The 18,691-nt window shown below is 46.8% G+C and overlaps 1 protein-coding gene across 1 annotated transcript in view; it reads left to right on the top strand.

Annotated features, from left to right (window-relative positions):
- ADAMTS6 (ADAM metallopeptidase with thrombospondin type 1 motif 6) overlaps window positions 1-18,691 on the top strand; it is a 1,840,341-nt gene that overhangs the window by 404,100 nt on the left and 1,417,550 nt on the right. Inside the window, exon 5 of the mRNA XM_085631708.1 lies at window positions 5,780-5,988. Within this exon, the coding sequence (XP_085487834.1) occupies window positions 5,780-5,988 (209 nt within the window). The remainder of the gene's footprint in view (window positions 1-5,779; window positions 5,989-18,691) is intronic.

Below are 18,691 nucleotides of genomic sequence, written 5' to 3'. Positions count from 1 at the left end.
GAATGGTTCCTCACGCTCTTACTCGAAATCTTTGTAGTTAGGAAAAACCTTTAGTAAACACATCTACGTTTAATTGTATCTCTTGTGATCGCTGCTCTCTTTTAGTGCAGAGGACGAATCTTTGGCGTGCGCCTGCACTTTATATAAGGACAACTCATTTGGTCCAAGTGTTTAGACAGTAATGTCCTATTAGTTACCGGTAATCTTCATTACTCCGGGTCCCGTAGTCCTCGACACCGTCATGGACAAGTGAGATGTAACTATCTCACTGACAGAAAAAAGAACGAAGGAATGCTGGACCTACCCTTCCCCCTCCCACTGGGAGTACTTAAGGAGTACCGTCCCAGCATTCCTCCTGAAATACCAAGCCCCAATGAAGGCCGGCAGACAGGGAGGGAGGGAGGGAAGTCATGACGGTGTCGAGGAATACGGGACCCGGAGTAATGAAGATTACCGGTAAGTAATAGGACATTACCCCCAGGTCCCTCCGTCCTCGACACCGTCATGGACAAGTGAGAAATACCAAAGCAAACACCGGCATTCATACCAGAAAACACAACAAACCACCAGGATAGCATACAAACCCAGAGATTTATTGGAAAGAAAGCAGAAAAAAACATTTAGGAGCGAACAGAGCTCAACACCCCCAATGCAAAACCTCCATCATCCCCCAACAGATTGAGGAGGCGATAATGCCTGATGAAATTATTAGAAGAGGCCCACGTGGCAGCCCTACAAATCTCAGAGAGAGGAACACCCTGAACCTCCGCCCAAGAAGCAGCCACCCCTCTCGTAGAACGACCTTGAACCCCCATAGGAGGAGGAGAACCAGACAGAGAGTAGGCCAAGGAAATGACTTGCTTCAGCCAACGGCCGATGGACACAGAAGAAGCCTTACCCCCAAGCGAAGCCGCACCAAAGGAGACAAAAAGGGAGTCCGACTTGCGAAAAACCGCCGTACGGTCCAGATAAATGCGCAAAGCGCTGCACACATCCAACAAAGACCACTGGGGACCACCAGGAGAATCCAAAACAGAGCCCAGGGCAGGCAACATCAACTCCTGACACCTGTGAAATTGCGAAGAAACCTTCGGCACAAAAGAAGAATCCAGTCGGGGCACCACTCCATCCTCCGTGAAGGAAAGAAAAGGAGGCCGCGCCATCAAGGCCCCCAACTCCCCAAGACGACGAGCAGAGGTGACAGCCACCAGGAAAACCACCTTGAGAGTGAGAAATTTTAAATCCACCACATCCAAAGGCTCAAAAGGAGGACCGATCAAAACCCGAAGGACCAAAGGCAAATCCCACAGGGGAAAAGAAGGACGAGGCACAGGCCGAGAAACAGTAAAACTGCGTAGAAGATGAGAGACCAAGTCTTCAATATCCGAAAGATTCCCCCACGGGGAACGAAAAGCCCGAACAGCGGCCCACTGGGCCCGCAGAGTAGACACAGCCAAACCCTTCTCGAAACCTTCCCACAAAAATTGAAGGACAACCTGCAAGGAACAGAACAAAGGGGAGACCCCCAACGCCGAACACCAACGATCAAAATTACCCCAATGCCTATCATAAGCCTTAAGGGTAGAAGGCCGCCGGGAACGCTGAAGAGCCACCGCTAAATGCTCCAGGAAACCGCGCCGTCTCCAACCCTGCCTCTCAACTTCCACACCGACAACCGCAACCGGAGAAGTGACAGGCACGGGGAAGACCGAAGTGGAGACGGAGACAGGGGAAGAAACCAGGGACCCTGCACCGCCAAAAGACGCACCGTCGGAAACCAGGACCTCCGAGGCCAAAACGGCAGGACCGCCACAACCTCTCGATCCTCCTGACACAAACGGGCCAAAAACCTGGGAACCAGAGCCAGTGGAGGAAAGGCATAGAGGAGACGCGACGGCCAAGGCAGCGACAGCGCGTCCACCCCCCAGCAACCCTCCTGCAGAAACCGGGAGCAGAACCGGGGGAGCTGAGCATTGTGCCGGGAGGCAAAGAGGTCCAGATAGGGACGCCCAAACCTCCCGCACACAAGCCGAAACGCAACCGGGGTGAGAGACAACTCCAGAGAATCCGGAAAGCACCGACTCAGGGCATCCGCCACACAGTTGTCCACTCCCCGAAGATGAACCGCCATCAGAGACAGCAGATGGCCCTCCGCCCAACAAAACAGGGGTACCACCACCGCATTCAAAGATGCCGAACGAATCCCCCCTTGATGAGTCAGATAAGCCACCGTCACCATGTTGTCGGACCGCACCAACACATTCCGATCTAGCAACAGTCCCCGAAAACCCATCACAGCTCGGGACACCGCCATGAGCTCTCTCCAATTGGAAGACCTGCGACTCTCCACGATGGACCAACGACCCTGAAGGGAGTGAGACCCCAAGGTCGCACCCCAACCCAAGGCGCTGGCATCCGTCGTCAAGACAAGAGAAGGAGAAGACTGCAGGGGCAGACCCAAAGACAGATGATCCCTCACAGACCACCAAAGAAGAACCGGGAGGACCACCGGAGACACAGGAATAAGAACATCCAAATCGCGGGACAGGGGATCCCAGAGAGACAGGAGGTACACCCAAAGGGGGCGCAGATGAAAACGTGCCCAGGCCACCGTAAAAACTGTTGCCGCCATCAGACCCATAAGACGCAACCAAAGGCGCACCGGAAAGGCACCCCCCACCCGGAAACGACGAGCAAGGGACACCAACGTCACAACCCGAGGCTCGGGGAGGAACACACGGTTCAGATCCGAACGGAAGCGGGCCCCAATGAAAACCATGTCCTGGGACGGCGTCAGATGACATTTGGGCAAGTTGATCAGGAAACCATGGGCCCGCAACGCCGACCACACCACCTCCCTGGCCTCCAGCAACAGGACCCGAGATGGAGCATGGATCAACCAGTCGTCTAAGTATGGGTACACCATCACCCCCTGGAGATGAAGCCACGCGACCAAAGGAGCCACCACCTTCGTAACCACCCTCGGCGCCGACCGGAGACCGAATGGCAACACCATGAATTGGTAATGACACCCTAGAACACAAAACCGCAGAAACCTGCGGGACCGAGGATGGATCGGAACATGGTAATACGCATCCTGAAGATCTAGGGTACACATGAAGTGACCCAGCAGCACCAAAGGAATCACCCTTTGTAAAGTCTCCATGCGGAAAGGAATTCTGGCGACCCATTTGTTCATAACCCGCAGATCCAAAACCAAGCGGAAACCCCCCGTGTTTTTGGGAACCAGAAAGATCAGGGAATAAAAGCCCACCCCTCTCTCTGACGGAGGAACCTCTTGAATGGCACCCTTCCGAAGACGGTCCAGAATCCCGCGAGAAAGATGAGACCGCTTCACATGACTCGAAGGCCAAGGAGTCGGCCGAACACCTGAGTCCGGAGGACGAGCCGTGAACTCCAGAACATAACCCTGGCGAATGATTTCCAACACCCAGACGTCGGAACAAGACTGAACCCAGGCATCCAGGAAGAAGCGCAGCCGCCCTCCAACCAACAACCCGGGAACCACCGCCAAAGAGTCAGGAACGCGGCTTGGCAGGCGGAGGGGATTTAGCCTTACGGTCCCGACCACGGCCAATAGCAAACCTACCCTGGCCCCCTCACAAACTGTCTACGAGAAGCAGGGTTTAGAAGGGACAGGAGCAGCAGCAGAGACCTTAAAAGAAGAAGAATGCTCTTTCTCCTTAAACAATTTGTGCAATTTTGCCTCCAACTCCCCCCAAACAACATTGTATCCTGAAAGGGCAACCTCAATGCGCATGCCTTCTGCGCAGAGTCAGTTTTCCAGTCCTTAAGGACAAGACTGCGACGCGCAGCCACACAAGCCCCCCCGGACAGAGCAGAAGCACGCACAACGTCAAAGGAGACATCAGACAGCAGCTCCACCTGACGCTCAATCTGCTCAAGCAAACCAGAACAGTCCGTGGCATTATCCATAGACTGACAGAGAGACTTCAGGTCAGACAGCAGAGACTGCGACACATAAGTCCCGTAGATGCCCGCCCTCAAGGCCAGGTGGGAACCAGAATACACCTTACGGAGTGCCACATCCGCCTTCTTGTCAACAGGATCCTTCAGCACAGCATCCTCAGCAAGGGAAGTACGCCCCACCAAACTAGCCACAAAGGAGTCAATAGGAATCGAATCAGGAAGTTCAGTCGCCATATCCTGCAGAGGATAAAGTTTAGCCATGAATCGCGGAATCAGAATGCGATCCGGATCAGCCCACTCGCGCTTCAAAACATCTCTAATGAAGGGATGTACAGGCACATCGACCGTGGCAGCACTCTGAAATTGTCGCAACAAAGGGCCCCTAGAGGTACTAGGTGCGTCCCCGTCAGGGAACCCCATGTTCTCTTTAACATGCTGCAAAATACTGGTCATAGCTTCTTTGTCCACATATTTGCCCATCAACTCTTCGTCCCCCAACCACGCAGACTCATCGCCACTAGAGTCCGAGGAAGCAGTAGCAGGGCACTTGCGACGGGATCCAACATCACCCATCTCTGTTAAAGTTTCCCTGATCAAGCGCTTAATATGCGCATCAGCACCAGCATCACGGCGCTTGGACCTGGCAGGGGAGGGAGACCTCGAAGCACTAGAAGAAGAGGAAGACCTCTCTCTGTGATGTTGTTTCCTGGAATGCTTTCCCATCGTCTACAACACACCAAACACCGCCAAAACACAAGGTAATCACAACCGCTATGCGGTACTCACCCCCTCTGCTCGGTTTAACGAGCCTCCCCCAGCCGGGAACCTCGAGGCGCCTGACTTCCGTCCTCAATCCCAAAAACCGGATGTCAGGCATGACGAAAACCGGAAGAGGAAGGAGCCACAACCAATAGTGAGGAGCAGCTCTGCCGCGCCCCCTAGCAAGCCCGGCAGGCCAGGAGGGGCGGCCATCGGGCGAAGAGAAAGCCAACGCGGTATTACACCGCCGCGCGGCTGAGATACACGAAGAAGCCCGCGCCACTCCCCCCAAGCCCGGCAGTGAGGGAGAGGCCATCCACGGAGGTCCGCCGGCACCTGGAAGAACCAGCAGCCCCCAAGTAAGTCCAGAAACAAGGCAGGAGCGTCCAGCTCCTGCCGCGTCCACACACTGTCAGGATGACAGAAAAAAGAACAGGAGGAATGCTGGGACGGTACTCCTTAAGTACTCCCAGTGGGAGGGGGAAGGGTAGGTCCAGCATTCCTTCATTCTTTTTTCTGTCAGTGAGATAGTTACATCTCACTTGTCCATGACGGTGTCGAGGACGGAGGGACCTGGGGGTAATGGGGGACCTCGTTGTTTGATTAGGCAGTGATAAGATTCGTGCCAAGACACCCATGGGGTTAGTGGATGCTTTACAAATGCCGTCAATCAATCAAAATAATTGTATGTATAATAAGTATGTTCTTGTCAATGAGAAGTTGAGCACACTACGGATGTGTGCCCCTCTTTCTCTCTTGCGCCTTTCTGCATCTCTCAAAAAAGGGATAGCTTAGTGGGATAATGGAAGACAGACATACTTACAGCACATTATGAGTGCAGCCTCTGTTGGGGAGTACAGTGATGGACTGCAGCCCTCAGTTCACAACTATTAAGGAGTGGTGGCAGACTAGTCGGAGACGAGAACATTTCAGTAAAAGAGACATGATGTGCAAAAAAGAATGCAATACAAACTGTGACTGCAGTAAAGGTTTCATACCAAAGTGAGATATCTGTACTGCAAAGGTTTCCCTTCAATCTTCTGAAGTGCTTTATTCTTTTGAATCTTAGAAGACATCACTCAAAATGGCAAAGTGTGGTGGTTGAATGACACATCTGCTTTCCCAACTCCAATTCCAACTGATGACAACATGCGACGACCAAAGCGATCAGTAAGCATTGAACGATTTGTGGAGACCTTGGTGGTGGCAGACAAAATGATGGTTGGATATCATGGACGCAAAGACATTGAGCACTACATTTTGAGTGTAATGAACATTGTAAGTTTGATCCCTATTTCTTTAATAATAGTTTTCAAATGTTACTTTTAGGCTTCACGTGTAAGAATAGTTTTTAGGGAATGTGTGCACTGTTAATGCCCAAAGGTTTGCATGTCATAATATCGTAAACAACATCATCTGACATAAATATCATAGTCTTAATAACACTTACAAAATTATTGGAACATTGGATGTAGAGTTTCTGTTATTAACTCCTATGGGGTGAGTTTTTGTAACGATATTTAGGATACAATATTTTTGTCAGGTGATATGTAGGCAACAATATTCTGGAACCATACCGTTCTAAATAAGATGAAGAACATTAAAGGATTCATACATGGTTTGCACATGTTAGAAATGTTGTTTATTGAATGAGAGACAACTTTCCATGAAACAAGACATGTGTGGAAGATGTCCTTGATGACCTCAAACTCTTTCTGCAGCTTACTGCTCTTTCCTGATTTTTGACAGTCTACGACGGATTACTGTCCTGACCAAACTGAAAAGAAAAAGAGAGACAGTTGTTTCTAGGACTAATGATTTTGGGGTATAAAGTGTCTATGAGAGTAGTATGTCAATGGGTACTCCCTCATGATATATTGCTTGACAGAAATATTGTATCTAGTACTTTGACGCATTCACTACATTGCAGGGTAAGTATAGCGTAAGTAGATGTGGAGTTAAGGATAGTACTACACACCTTGATGATGTGGTGGTAGATCATGTAGTGGGTGCTATATTTTTATAGGTCGATATTAACAACCTTATTATAGTGTCATACAACCATAAGAATGGTGAGTTAGTCACTAAAAGGTTTTCTCTTCCATGTTCCCCGGACAGTGATGTAGCCAGCAAACACCTGCATTTGCAGGCTCGCTCTCAATCTAGCTGGACTTGAGGGAAATAAATTTAGTGACGATCTTCACTGCGTTTTCGAGTGTTTTGGAAGTGTGATAAAGGCAAAGAGTTTCTATCCCACCCGAACCTGATCTCTAAGTGCCTTGGTAAAAAGACAGAAGGCGAAATATAAATGGTACTAAAAGAGTCTTCATAGATGTATTCTGTTTTATTGAGAAAGAAGACAGGTAAGTCCTCACATAGGGATACTGAGGGGATGATGGTTGGTGTGCAGCATTGTAGGTCTCTGAACAAATGTATTACTTTGAACAGAGTTTTGGCAGTGTTTTTGGTGGACACCAGGTTTGCCTCAATAAAGTTGGCTAAAGCATTCTGAAGGTGACATTGGTAGAGTCTGAGCTGGCTTCTGAATTGTACCAGCTGTTCCTGAGAATAGTTGTGTCGCCGCCTCCTTTCTGTCTTTTTGGTGGCCACTTAAAGAAATATAAGCTCAGAAGCAAACTAGATCTTATACTCGCCCACTGATAAATCCATATGGCACCGGAAGAGAGGGGCGTATGCTGCTGCCTAATGATTAAGCTTATCATTGAGCGGGATTTGGGCAGGGCTGACATTCCCATCTTGTTTTTCAAAAACGAATTATTTTAGAGCAGCTTGAGTATTAAAAGAACTTCACGTTTTATTCCTTCCTTTTGATGTATGCAATGCTCAGAGGAGCACTGACCCAGGCCACTTAAGGGTACCAGCAGATACTGTGTCTATCTCACCAGGTGAATCTCCGGTATGGAAATTATTAGTAAGGATTTGTACTGAGCATGTCAAATTTAGGGTGGTTGCTAGTCGGCATGAAAATTGAAATGCCCCTAAATCAAGAGCTTGAATGAAAGAGAGTGGAAGCCTCCTCTTCTATTACAGCAACAACGTCAAGACAGTCTGGGCATGTGACAGGAGGATGGGCGCCTTTCAATAAAGCCCCAACGTGAGGAAAAAGCACCACATCACGTTTGGCGAAGTTGAAGCGAATGGTCCAGCTGAGGTCCACGATGTATTATGGAAAATAACTGCTTTTCAGAAAGAGTTTCTGAAAGACAGATCCATAAGCCCCCCTCATGATGACATGTTACAGGTAATTAAAAAAAATAGCCACTCAATGTCATGCCACTCTCGATGGCTGCAGTATATCGCACTCGAGACCTGCGGCACCAGTAATTTCCAGTGAACGTGTTTGCAGGTCTTGGCGAGTAGGGTTCAGGCCATTGCTTCTGTGGCAGCGTCGGCACATTTTTAGAAGCCCTGCCTCTGCAAACTTGTGGCCAGCTGCCACCACCTTTGCATGTTTGTTTTAAGGTACTGCTGCAGCTGGATCATGCTTAGCAGCTGTAGGTGTGTGATCTGGAGAAACAGCCATACACAACGTAACCCTCCACTTACCCTTTTTTCGTGCAGCCACTATCCCATTCCATACAGTTAGTTCCCAAGGAAGTTGGAGGGGCAAAGTTTTTCTTTAGACCAATCCAAGTAGGCTTGTAGGAGGCTGGCTTAGTATATAGTGCTCTCTTATGTAAGTGTAGAACTCTGCACTAATCCAGACAACCATTATGGTGATTGCAGTGGTCTTAGGCAACCTGAGAAAGCTCTTTTAGGGGTAGCTGTGGAGAGCAGCCTTCGGGCTTAGTCCAGAAGGAGTGCAAAGCAGCTTGTTTTACCGGCACTTAATCTTATGGTATGAGTTAAGTGAAAAAGAACTACACATTGTAGTTATAAAAAAATATGTATTGATTATTAACTCTCACTAACGCAATGTATTTACTCCTACCTGGTAATTATAAACACAGTACACACAATACTTTGTCAATAGAGTATGTAAATAGCACATAATACACAGTGGTCTTCATGGGAAACCAAACCATATACTAAAATAGTGGGCTGCGAACCACGACTTAAGTCGAGTGGACCCAGAAGACGTAGAAGAGTCTGGGACCGAAGGAACAACCCAAGGTGAGTATCTAGGAACCCCACGGAGGCCTTGTACGGTGTGAAAACACGACTGCATACTCAATGGAATTCTATGGGTAAGTTGCGGTTGCAATTTTAAAGAAGGAGGACCCTTCCCAGTGAACCCTGAAGAAACCATGTGAAAGATGGAAGGTGTGAGAGTCACCCCACCCGTGGATATCCCAAGAACCAGGATACCTACACCAGAAAAAGCCGGGTGGGTAAGTGTGAAGTGATGTCGGAAACCGCCGTAGACCACAATGGAGGACTTCAGGAAAGATGACTCTGGCGAGGAAGGTGCAAGTGTCCGGTGGAACCCAAAGGTGGATTCAAGATGAGAGGTACCTCCAAGCAGAGGGGACAGAGTCTATGCCACTCAGGATTGACTAGGAGGCACAGGTGACGAATGCTCACCGATGTCAGAGATGCAGGAGAGTTTGACAGTGCCCTTGAAGTTGCAGCTGTGTGGACCAGGTGACGCTGTAGAAGCCCAGGAGCTGCTCACGAGCTGTCCCATGTCAGATGTTGAGAGCCAAGGGGTCTGTGTCCAGCAGGGGCATCAAAAAGCATTGGCAGAGGCAAACGACGTAGTTGATGAAAAAGGTGCAGAGTCGGGACCAGCAAGGTCCAAGTGACTCACCACGAGCTGGTAAGTCAGAGCAGACCCCGAACAAGCAGGAAGCCCACAGAAATCGAAGAAGATCCTTAAGAGGACCCACAGGCCGGGGGCACAGGAGTCGCAAGAGGACCTTGAGCAGCTCACCAAAGGATGAAGGCCCACAGTGCAAAGGATGTGGTGCAGGTGAAGATCTTGGCTGCAGGAGATGATTGAGGCTGGAGCTTCTTGGAGCCCGAAGATCTCTGGAAGAGAGAGTCAACAAGCCTTGGCAACGGCAAGTCAACACAGTGGACAAGGGTACCTCTCCAGTGGTTCTGACGAGCAATACTGGCCTTCAACTTGTCAGGAAGACAGTGCAGGCCTCAAGGGGGTTGCACAACCACCACCTGTGTTGCTGAACCTTTCAGAGTCTGTAGGAGCGCAGGAACAGCAGACTGGTCAGCTTCATTGCAATGCCTGCAGATGCAGGGAAGTGACTCCTTCACTCCAAGTGAGATTCCTTTGGGTGTCTTGGATGTCCACAGGTCTTGTGAAGAACATCAACAAGAACAAAAGACAAATTATGCAAAATAGCTTAATGTCACAAATTAAGGGGACTAATCTGAGCATGTCTACAACAATCAGCAATATATGAAGAGGCAATATGTGGAGCAATTTCACCACTTTGCTCCGCCTCCAACATCAGAGCATGGGTCAAGTCTATCTAGCTCTAGTACTAAGCCTACAGTTCATGTTGCAGGAATACTTCTAACACTTTCCCGAGCCTGCAAGGTCACATCGTGCCCAATATGTCCACATCTTCCGATGCTCTTGCCACTGAAACACTGAAAAAGTGATCCCAGTATCAAATATTACCATTCTTCCTGGGAACGACCCATTCACATCTGGTGATGATAGAGAGAAGGCCCACAACTGCTGGATTCCCCCCTCCAAATGATTTTTAATGGTTTCCAGACCCTTATGAACGAGCTGCCAATCGCTTCCAACTTCCAAAAGCAAATAAGCAAAGGTTTGTTGTCTTTCTGATTTGAAATAAAAAAGCTGTGAGACCTATTTTAATTGTTTATATATCTGGGGGGAATTGCAATCATGGAAAACCCTGTCACTCATAACCCCGCCTAACCAGCAATGAGACGATTCTCAACGTTGCCCGGGCCTACTGTACCGACTGCCAATTCACTGGCAATATGTGGCAGGTATAACCACGAGATGTAGTCAGACATTGCCACATGTATAGAATTTCTGCCGAAGGACAGTAAGGGCAGAAACATAAAAGATTTTGCAGTGGTCGAAACGTCCTCATCAGTAAACGTAGATTGCGCTACAGATATAGTTTCAATAGGTTTCCCACAACTGGCAGGGTCAGTGGTCCTTAGACGCCAAGGTTGGTTCAAGGCCATTGCATTTAGAACCTGAGGTGCAAATATATCTAATATTTTTACCTTACCATGGTGATGCTCTGTTTGGCAAGTATGTCGACGACGCCTTGCAAGCAGTCAAGGCTGACCCTGACACCACAAGATATTTTGGCACATTCAATTTCGAAAGAAGGACCCTTTAGAGGGGCCCGTGAAAAAGATACTTATCTGTATCAAGGAGGATACCAGAGGCATCAGACATAGCAACGCTATCAGTAGCCCTTAGGCTAGCTTGCCTATAATGACAAAGTTCTGGTGCTGCTTACACCATCCTGTGGGAGACACAATTCAAAAATGTTGTCATCTTTGGCGGAAAATGGTTTCGGACAAATAAGTCCTGGATCTCAAAACATATGGTCAGAAGTTAGAGTTTATCTAGATTCTGCCCACCACTCCCCCAAAACAAGGGCACCCCCTTATCTGCATCTGCTTTGGAAGCAAGTGCTAGCTACAGTAATCAAAGGTTCCATAGAGAAAGCCTTACCTTCTCAGAAAGGAACAGGCTTCTATTCTCGTTTTTTTTCTTCATAGACACGAAAACAAAGGAATGGCGATCTATCATAGAGCTCTGAAAATTAAACAAGTATTTCCGAAACCAATACTGTTACGTGGTCACTCTGTCCGACACCACATGGCAACTCTGAATTTACAGGATTCATACTTACAAATATCCTCCCACGCACCACAGTTCTTCCATTTTTTCAGGACGGAGGGTCATCAAATGCTCAAGGCCACAGAGGCTTGCCTAAATTTGTTTTGCAAACTAGATCTCCTTGTGAATTATCAAAGATCATCCACCCAAGAAGATTCTGTTCCGAGGCCGCTACACTAGATACCGTCCAAGACAAAGACTTTCTATCTCAAGCCAAACATCAAACGCTCTAGGAACTGACTCTCAAACTAGAAACAACCACACAAAAACCCATTTAGTGCATCTGTTAAATTAGCGTCTAGACATCAGGTCCTCAGTGATCAATATTGTCGCTCTTGTGCGTCTGAAAATTAGACTCTTACAGGAACAGCTACAAAAACAATAGACTCAAACAAAAGAATCGTTCAAGGGCCTGGTGATCTTCACACAGGTATGATGAAAGCTCTAGGCTTGTGGTCCCAGACCGCCCACATATCGGAGGACCTCACATTCTTACCTCAAATACCTCACTTCGTAATGACTATGGCTACCTCCCTGGAGAACTGGGCGGTCATTTACAGAACCTGAAAATTCAAGGAAAGTGGTCTCTGCTCCAAAAGACAATGCATATCAATTGCCTAGAGCTCAAATCCATCTCACCCAGTCTCCTAGCTCTCCTGCCAATGATAGCAGAGACTTAGGTGTTTGTTTGCACAGGCAATACCACCAGTATGCAATGAAGCAGCCTCCACGAATATAAGTTAGATCCGTCAGCGCTAAATATGATCTTCTCGTTCTGGGATAAAATGGCTCTTGATTTCTTTGCAAAGAACGAAACCCGCAAATGCCAATTCTATGCAAAATGTCACCCACATCCAGGATCGTGAGAGAAAACCTTTCAACACATGGCCCGGGATCTATGCTTAACTTTCCCCCCAATACCTTTAATACGAAAGGTTCTCAGCAACAGGAAAGCGTAGCGGAGTCATCTCATCCTGATAGCCCCCAGGTGGCCCATGCAGCATTGTTTCATGGCATTTCTTTTGCTATCAGAATACAACCACATTCACCTTCCAACTTCCCATAAACTTTTGACGATGAACTAAGGCCAGGTTTTCATCTTGACCCAACTTCTCTCCTCTAATGTGCATGACTCCTAAATTCCATGAATTCAAAGATCTCAATGTTTCCTCAGGACTGCGGGTGTATTCTCTCCAGGTCATGGAGGAAGCCATGATAAAGACATGTAAACTGTAATAGAAATATTTCTGCCTATGGAGCCCGAAATGAAACCTACATCCTCTACTAGCATAATCTGGCAGATAACTACCTTATCTCCCCTCGTTAGCTCAGTTACGGTTGGTACATGTCTCTGTTAAGGTACAGCTTGCAGCAATATCAAGATTTAGATGCTCATCTAATTTTCTCTTTCTGCTCTTGCAGACTCATCAAACAGTTAATGAAAGAATTATTCAGAGTTTTTTCCTCCAGTAAAGGCTCCTCAAATGGAAGGTCGCCTTGTCACTAGCGCTCACTCTGACCAGGAAGGTACAAGAGATACAGGCTTTCTCATCTCAAGAACCTTCTTTTTTTTTTAAAAAAACCTTTATTTATATCAGTCTGGAACACAGCTATTCAGCCGACATCCCGGAGGTTCGGCAGCCAATTAAGCAACACATGAAAGCGTCCGTAGCGCTAGTACAGGAAAAAGACAAAGGTTCCGTTTTTTAGACAACCTACAATAAATAACACTAGCAAGGCAGTATACACAATAAACTTGTTCCAGTTCCTGATGGGGGCGTGGCCCCATTCCCAAAATCAGGAGAAAGCCACCGGGCGGGTGGATGAGGGAGAAGCAGAGGCGACAAGAACCTTCTTGAACCTCCGCAATTTAGTACTTCTCAGAACCAATCCAAAGATTTATTCCCATGGTTCCTTCAGATTTTGCCTCAACCTATATTTCGGACTTTATTCCAGAATCCAACAGCACCAGCTGAGAGATCTATTCATACGCTATGATATGATATTGAAAATTCTGCTTGCATCGCGCTAAACAATTCATGAGAACTGACTAACTGTTGGGCTCGGAGGGATACACTCGTAAGGGTGCTCCAGTCACGGTGGCAACCATCGCTCAATGAATATCAGCTACAATCCAGTTCTGCCACTCAAAGGCTGGCAAGCCCCTCACAGCGAAAACCATGGTGCACTCAACTAGGGCAGTTTCTACCTCAACATCTTTGTTTGAGGAAGTGCCTCTGGAGAAGATGTGTTGTGCTGCGACTTGGAAGAGTGTGCATATAATTCATGCAGCATTATTACCTGGAATCGGCACAGTGCAGTGATGCAGCGGTTGGGCAGGTTTTACTACACCACTTATTTCAATAAGGGGAGCCTCTATCGGTTCCTTGTGTTTGCTTATGTATTTATGCAGATTTTAATGTATGATATGTATATATTTATGTATTAATTTATTAAATTGCATATGAATGTTATGTATATATTTTGTACCCTAAATACAGAGGGAGGGGCCCCACTGACCAAAGGGGGACGCACATACAATTATACATAACCAAAAGTTGTGCTCCCTTTGGGTTATGTATAATTGTATGTGCGTGGCAGTTGAGTCGGAGAAGTGTATCCAAAGGAAATGATATACTTGACATATATTTTCTACCCACCGTATTGATTATACTGTAAGATATACAAATACAGTAATGGCTTGCTATTCTGATTCAATCATGTGAATCTATGAAAGATCCAATACTGGAGAAGAAAATAAGTTACTTACCTTTAACTGCAGTTCTCCAGTATTGGTATTTTTCATAGATTCACAGGCAACCCACCCTCCTCCCTGGAGCGGCTCCCCTTATAGCTCAGGATTATTTATTCCCACTAGGGCTTGAAAATCTGAGTGACCCATCCTCTGTTGGGAGTGTTCTAGAGGGGTGCTGTTGCCTGATTGGTTATAGTTCAAGTTTTGCCTTTTTTTTTAAACTATTAAACAGTTTTCTTCATTGCTATTATAGGCTATCATTGCAATACATACTGCTTTATCATAATACCGTGGGACTCCCACTTTGAGAACGGGGAATGATTCAAGCATGTGAATCTATGAAAGATTCCAATACTGAAGAAATGTAGTTACAGGAAAGTAACTTATTTTCTTTTCCAGCAGAATTAATTCTGTTTTGGGGGTCCCATCCTTGATTGTTTTCAAGCCTTCATTGAAGATCCCAGCTTGACTATCTGCTTCACCTTTGTCAACTGTTGTTTTTTTCGTCCAACTGTGGATTTTATCTGAGTGGCACCATATGCTGAGTGCTATTATTATGCTCTAGATGACATTGTGGATACTGAAAGGTATCACTCATATCTCTTGCAGGCTCATCAGAGGAAGTAGAAATTGTGAGTCCAGCCCTTGACACTCTACTTCCAGATTTGCCTATTCTGGCCTTTTTGATAATCCCAAAGCCACTAGAGAGAGCAATCTCTAGGTCTGGATTTGAGGAGTCTTTCAGCCATGCTTTTTTTAAAATAAAAAAAAGCTCTTGGCATAGTCGTCAAGAAGTACGGTATTTTTCCAGCTATGTTTTGAGATGGACGGGCTATTAAGAAGGCCACATCCTAGCATCTTTAATACAGCTCATAATGCCCTTACCAATGCTTAGGTCGGGCCTTATGAGTTGCTTCCGGGCCTGTGCATGATATCAGCGTTGTTGGTGGTAGTAGGCATAGGTGCTTTACCAAAGGCGTGAACCGGGCATGGACAGGCACTGATTCACTGAACCAAAGGCGGTAAGGGCTTCACATGTCAGGGCCTTGAATCCTCGAAGTCGTACGATGCTCAAATGGGTTCCACCCCTTGATAGCCCCAAGGTCTGGGTGAACTAACAGCCTCGTGAGAGAGCTTCTTGCGCATAATAATTTTTGCACTATGGCTAAATGCAAGACAATAATGAATGCATGTGCAAGAACAAAATACACATCTTAGTGTCAGACAGGCCAGGGAGACTGGAAATGAGCAAACATTAATATGTATAATGCTACTTTATCCTTAACAGGCTGAATTAGAAAATTATATTGCTTTAAGGTCATAGCAAATTCTAAAGGGTTTGTGATAGCATATAAAATAGATCACCACAGTTACGATGGAAACTATTAAACTTAAAACATTTTTAATATTGACAGTACTTTAAATGCACCAACATGTCTCCAATATTAAATCTTTCATAGATTCACATGCTTGATGTGAATCTATGACCCGTTGTCATGGTGGGAGTCCCACAGTACTTAAGTAAGTAGTACTATAGGAGTACATTAGGAATCATTGATAAAGAAAGTAAATTGCTAAGCCAATCTTAATCTTTATAATAGACCCAAACTTCGACCAATCAGAGACACGCCTCAGACCCCATCTTCCCTGCAAATCCAGCATACCTCAGATTTCTAACCGTACGTCGTGTGTGAGGGAGTCTCCCTGAGCTCTGCTCAGTTTAGTCAGTTGGTGAACTTTTGACCCTGCTCTGACTGGAATAGTCCTCCTGATTTCAGCTTGAGGTATTTTTGTTTTTGTTTTATATATAGCACATCCTTGACCCAAAGGTATCAGAGCGCTTTACATGAGCACCAGTTGCGTTACAGATGGACACATTCATATATTTATTTATTGTTGGGCATAAGGAGATTAAGTGATTTGCCCAAAATCACAGGATGTTGAACATCCCTGCCGAGTCTTCAACCTGGTTCCCCAGCTTCGAGGTCGACCCCCCCTAGCCGTTAGGCCACATCCTCTCCCCAATTATTGTTTTATAACTTCATCTTCACTACCTTTCAAGATGTCGGAGGGATCTAAGAAAAGACTGTTTAGCCCTTGCAGGTTTTGTGGGAAGGCAAGGCTATTTTCAGAAGACCCCTACAAAGACTGTCTTTACTGCTTGTATCCCAGGCATACTGCCAAGGATTGTAAATATTGCAGAACCTTCTCAGCCAAAACTCTGAAAGACAGAGAGGCCAGATTATTATTATGGCTTCAGAAGAAGTCCAGATCTGAGTATGGATCTGAGGAAGAAGAAGGTCCTGGTTGCTCCGCATCTGAGTGAAAACATAAAAATGAAGGCTCTACCTCATTATAGGCAGAATAAAAACATTGAAGGATGGAAAACCATCTACTTCAGAGAAAGCAGCCCTTAAACAGCCATCTAAAGGTTCTGACCAGAAGAAATCCTCCACTTCTTCTGTATCTGTGCCTGTAACGCCTCAAAAGCAGATGATTTTGTCGATGAAAAAGGCTCAGTCGACGGACCCGTCCTTGAGAACGACGGTCAGACCACCGTCGATGACCATTACTACTGATGTACCGACTACGACTATGGGAGTGGCGACGGCCTCGTTGATGAGAACAGTCTACGACTTCTACGACGGCGTCTCCATCGATGTCTTTGTCACCAGCCTCGTCGTCGACGGTGTTTAAGTCTCCTACAAGAATCCTGGTTTCGACAACTATCACCATAAATGACTTTCTTTGTCAACAGCGTCGTCGACGGAGAGCAAAAAGACATTCCAAAGCATGAATAGGCCCAAAAGTCTCCAGTTCTGACATATCTAAGTAAGGTATCACCTCTACCTCCATCTCATCTTCTGGATACAGAGGAATCAGGGGATGAGAGTCTGTTTGGACCAGTCCGTCGCAGCTGAAAGTTAAATGTCAAGACACAGATATTGAGGATCAGGATCTTATCCAGGATACCTCGGAGTACATGGAAGGGACCTATCAGCCGCAATGTTATGACTCTTTTCAGGAACATTATCCATATGAAACATATGAGGAACAGCAAGATGTGAGAGGGGATGTCAATGTCAAAGATTTTTGTAAAGCGCACAAATCACCAAAGGTCTCAAGGCGCTAGCAACCAAGACAAAGAAACCGGGGAGTGACAGAAAAGGCTCATGTATCTACGCTTTTTGAGAAAAAAGCCAGGTCTTCAGCTTTCTACGAAAAAGTAGATGGTCCGTTATAGAAAGCAGATCCAGGAGAAGTCTATTCCATAGCATAGGAGCCAAGTATGAAAAGGATCGACCTCCGTTACGGGCTGTCCGAACACGAGGTTGGACAAGAAGAGGTCTAGAACTGGACCGCAGAGAGCGTCCTGGGGCATACCATTGAAGTTTTTTCGCCAGATATAATGGACCCGTGCCCTGCATTATCTTATGCGTGAGACAAAGGATTTTAAAACGCCCTCTTGGCGAATTGACAGCCAATGCAAAGTTTTTAGAGTGGGGGCAGAGGGAGTGCGAGGGGGGAGATTCAAAACAAGCCTGGAGGCCGTATTCTGAAGAATTTGAAGTTTGGAGAGTAAGTCCTGGTGGAGTGCAGTGAACAGGGCATTACCATAGTCCAAACGACTAATGATAAGACCCTGGACAAAAGGTTTCCTAGCTTCTATGGGTAGCCATTTAAAGATCTTACGTAGCATACGCATAATCCCGAAGCAAGTCCCAAGCACTTGGTTTATATGGGTCTTCAAGGATAGAGAGTTATCAATTGTGATACCCAGATTACGGACTGCTAGCTTGGGCGAGGGACAAGTGCCCAGCTCTGATGGCCACCAGTCGCAGGTCCAGAGCTGTTCGGCCTTCCCAAATAAGATGACCTCGGTCTTCCCACCATTCAATTGGAGCCTATTTAGATTCATCCAGTCATTGATCTTAATCAAACAGCTCTTGAAACTAATTTGAACGTCAGACTGGTCAGGGTCACAGGTCGCTAACAGCTAGGTATCATCGGCATATGATAGTGTGTCAAAACCATAAGACCTGATGATATCGGCTAGAGGTGTTAGATAAACGTTAATCAGCATTGGGCTGAGGCTAGAGCCCTGTGGGACCCCGACTGTTACTGGATATGAACAGGAAGCGATCCCGTCCACGGAAACCGTAGTAAAGCGGTCTGCCAGATAACTCTCAAACCAGTCCAGGGCCCTCCCTCTGACACCAATCTCCCACAGACGATGCTTGAGAATGCTGTGGGAGATGGTGTCGAATGCTGCAGACAGATCCAAAAGGACCAGAATTGCAGATTCTCGACGGTCCAAGGCTAGTCTGATGTTGTCCACTACTTCAATGACTGTGGTCTCCGTACTATGGGCCGCACGTAAGCCAGACTGGGAGGGATTGAGGAGC

This window comes from Triturus cristatus, chromosome 2_1, assembly GCF_964204655.1.
Source record: "Triturus cristatus chromosome 2_1, aTriCri1.1, whole genome shotgun sequence".
NCBI classification, from domain to species: Eukaryota; Metazoa; Chordata; class Amphibia; order Caudata; family Salamandridae; genus Triturus; species Triturus cristatus.
The sequence above is the reverse complement of the archived record's forward strand: the minus strand, read 5'-3'. Positions and strand labels throughout refer to the sequence as shown.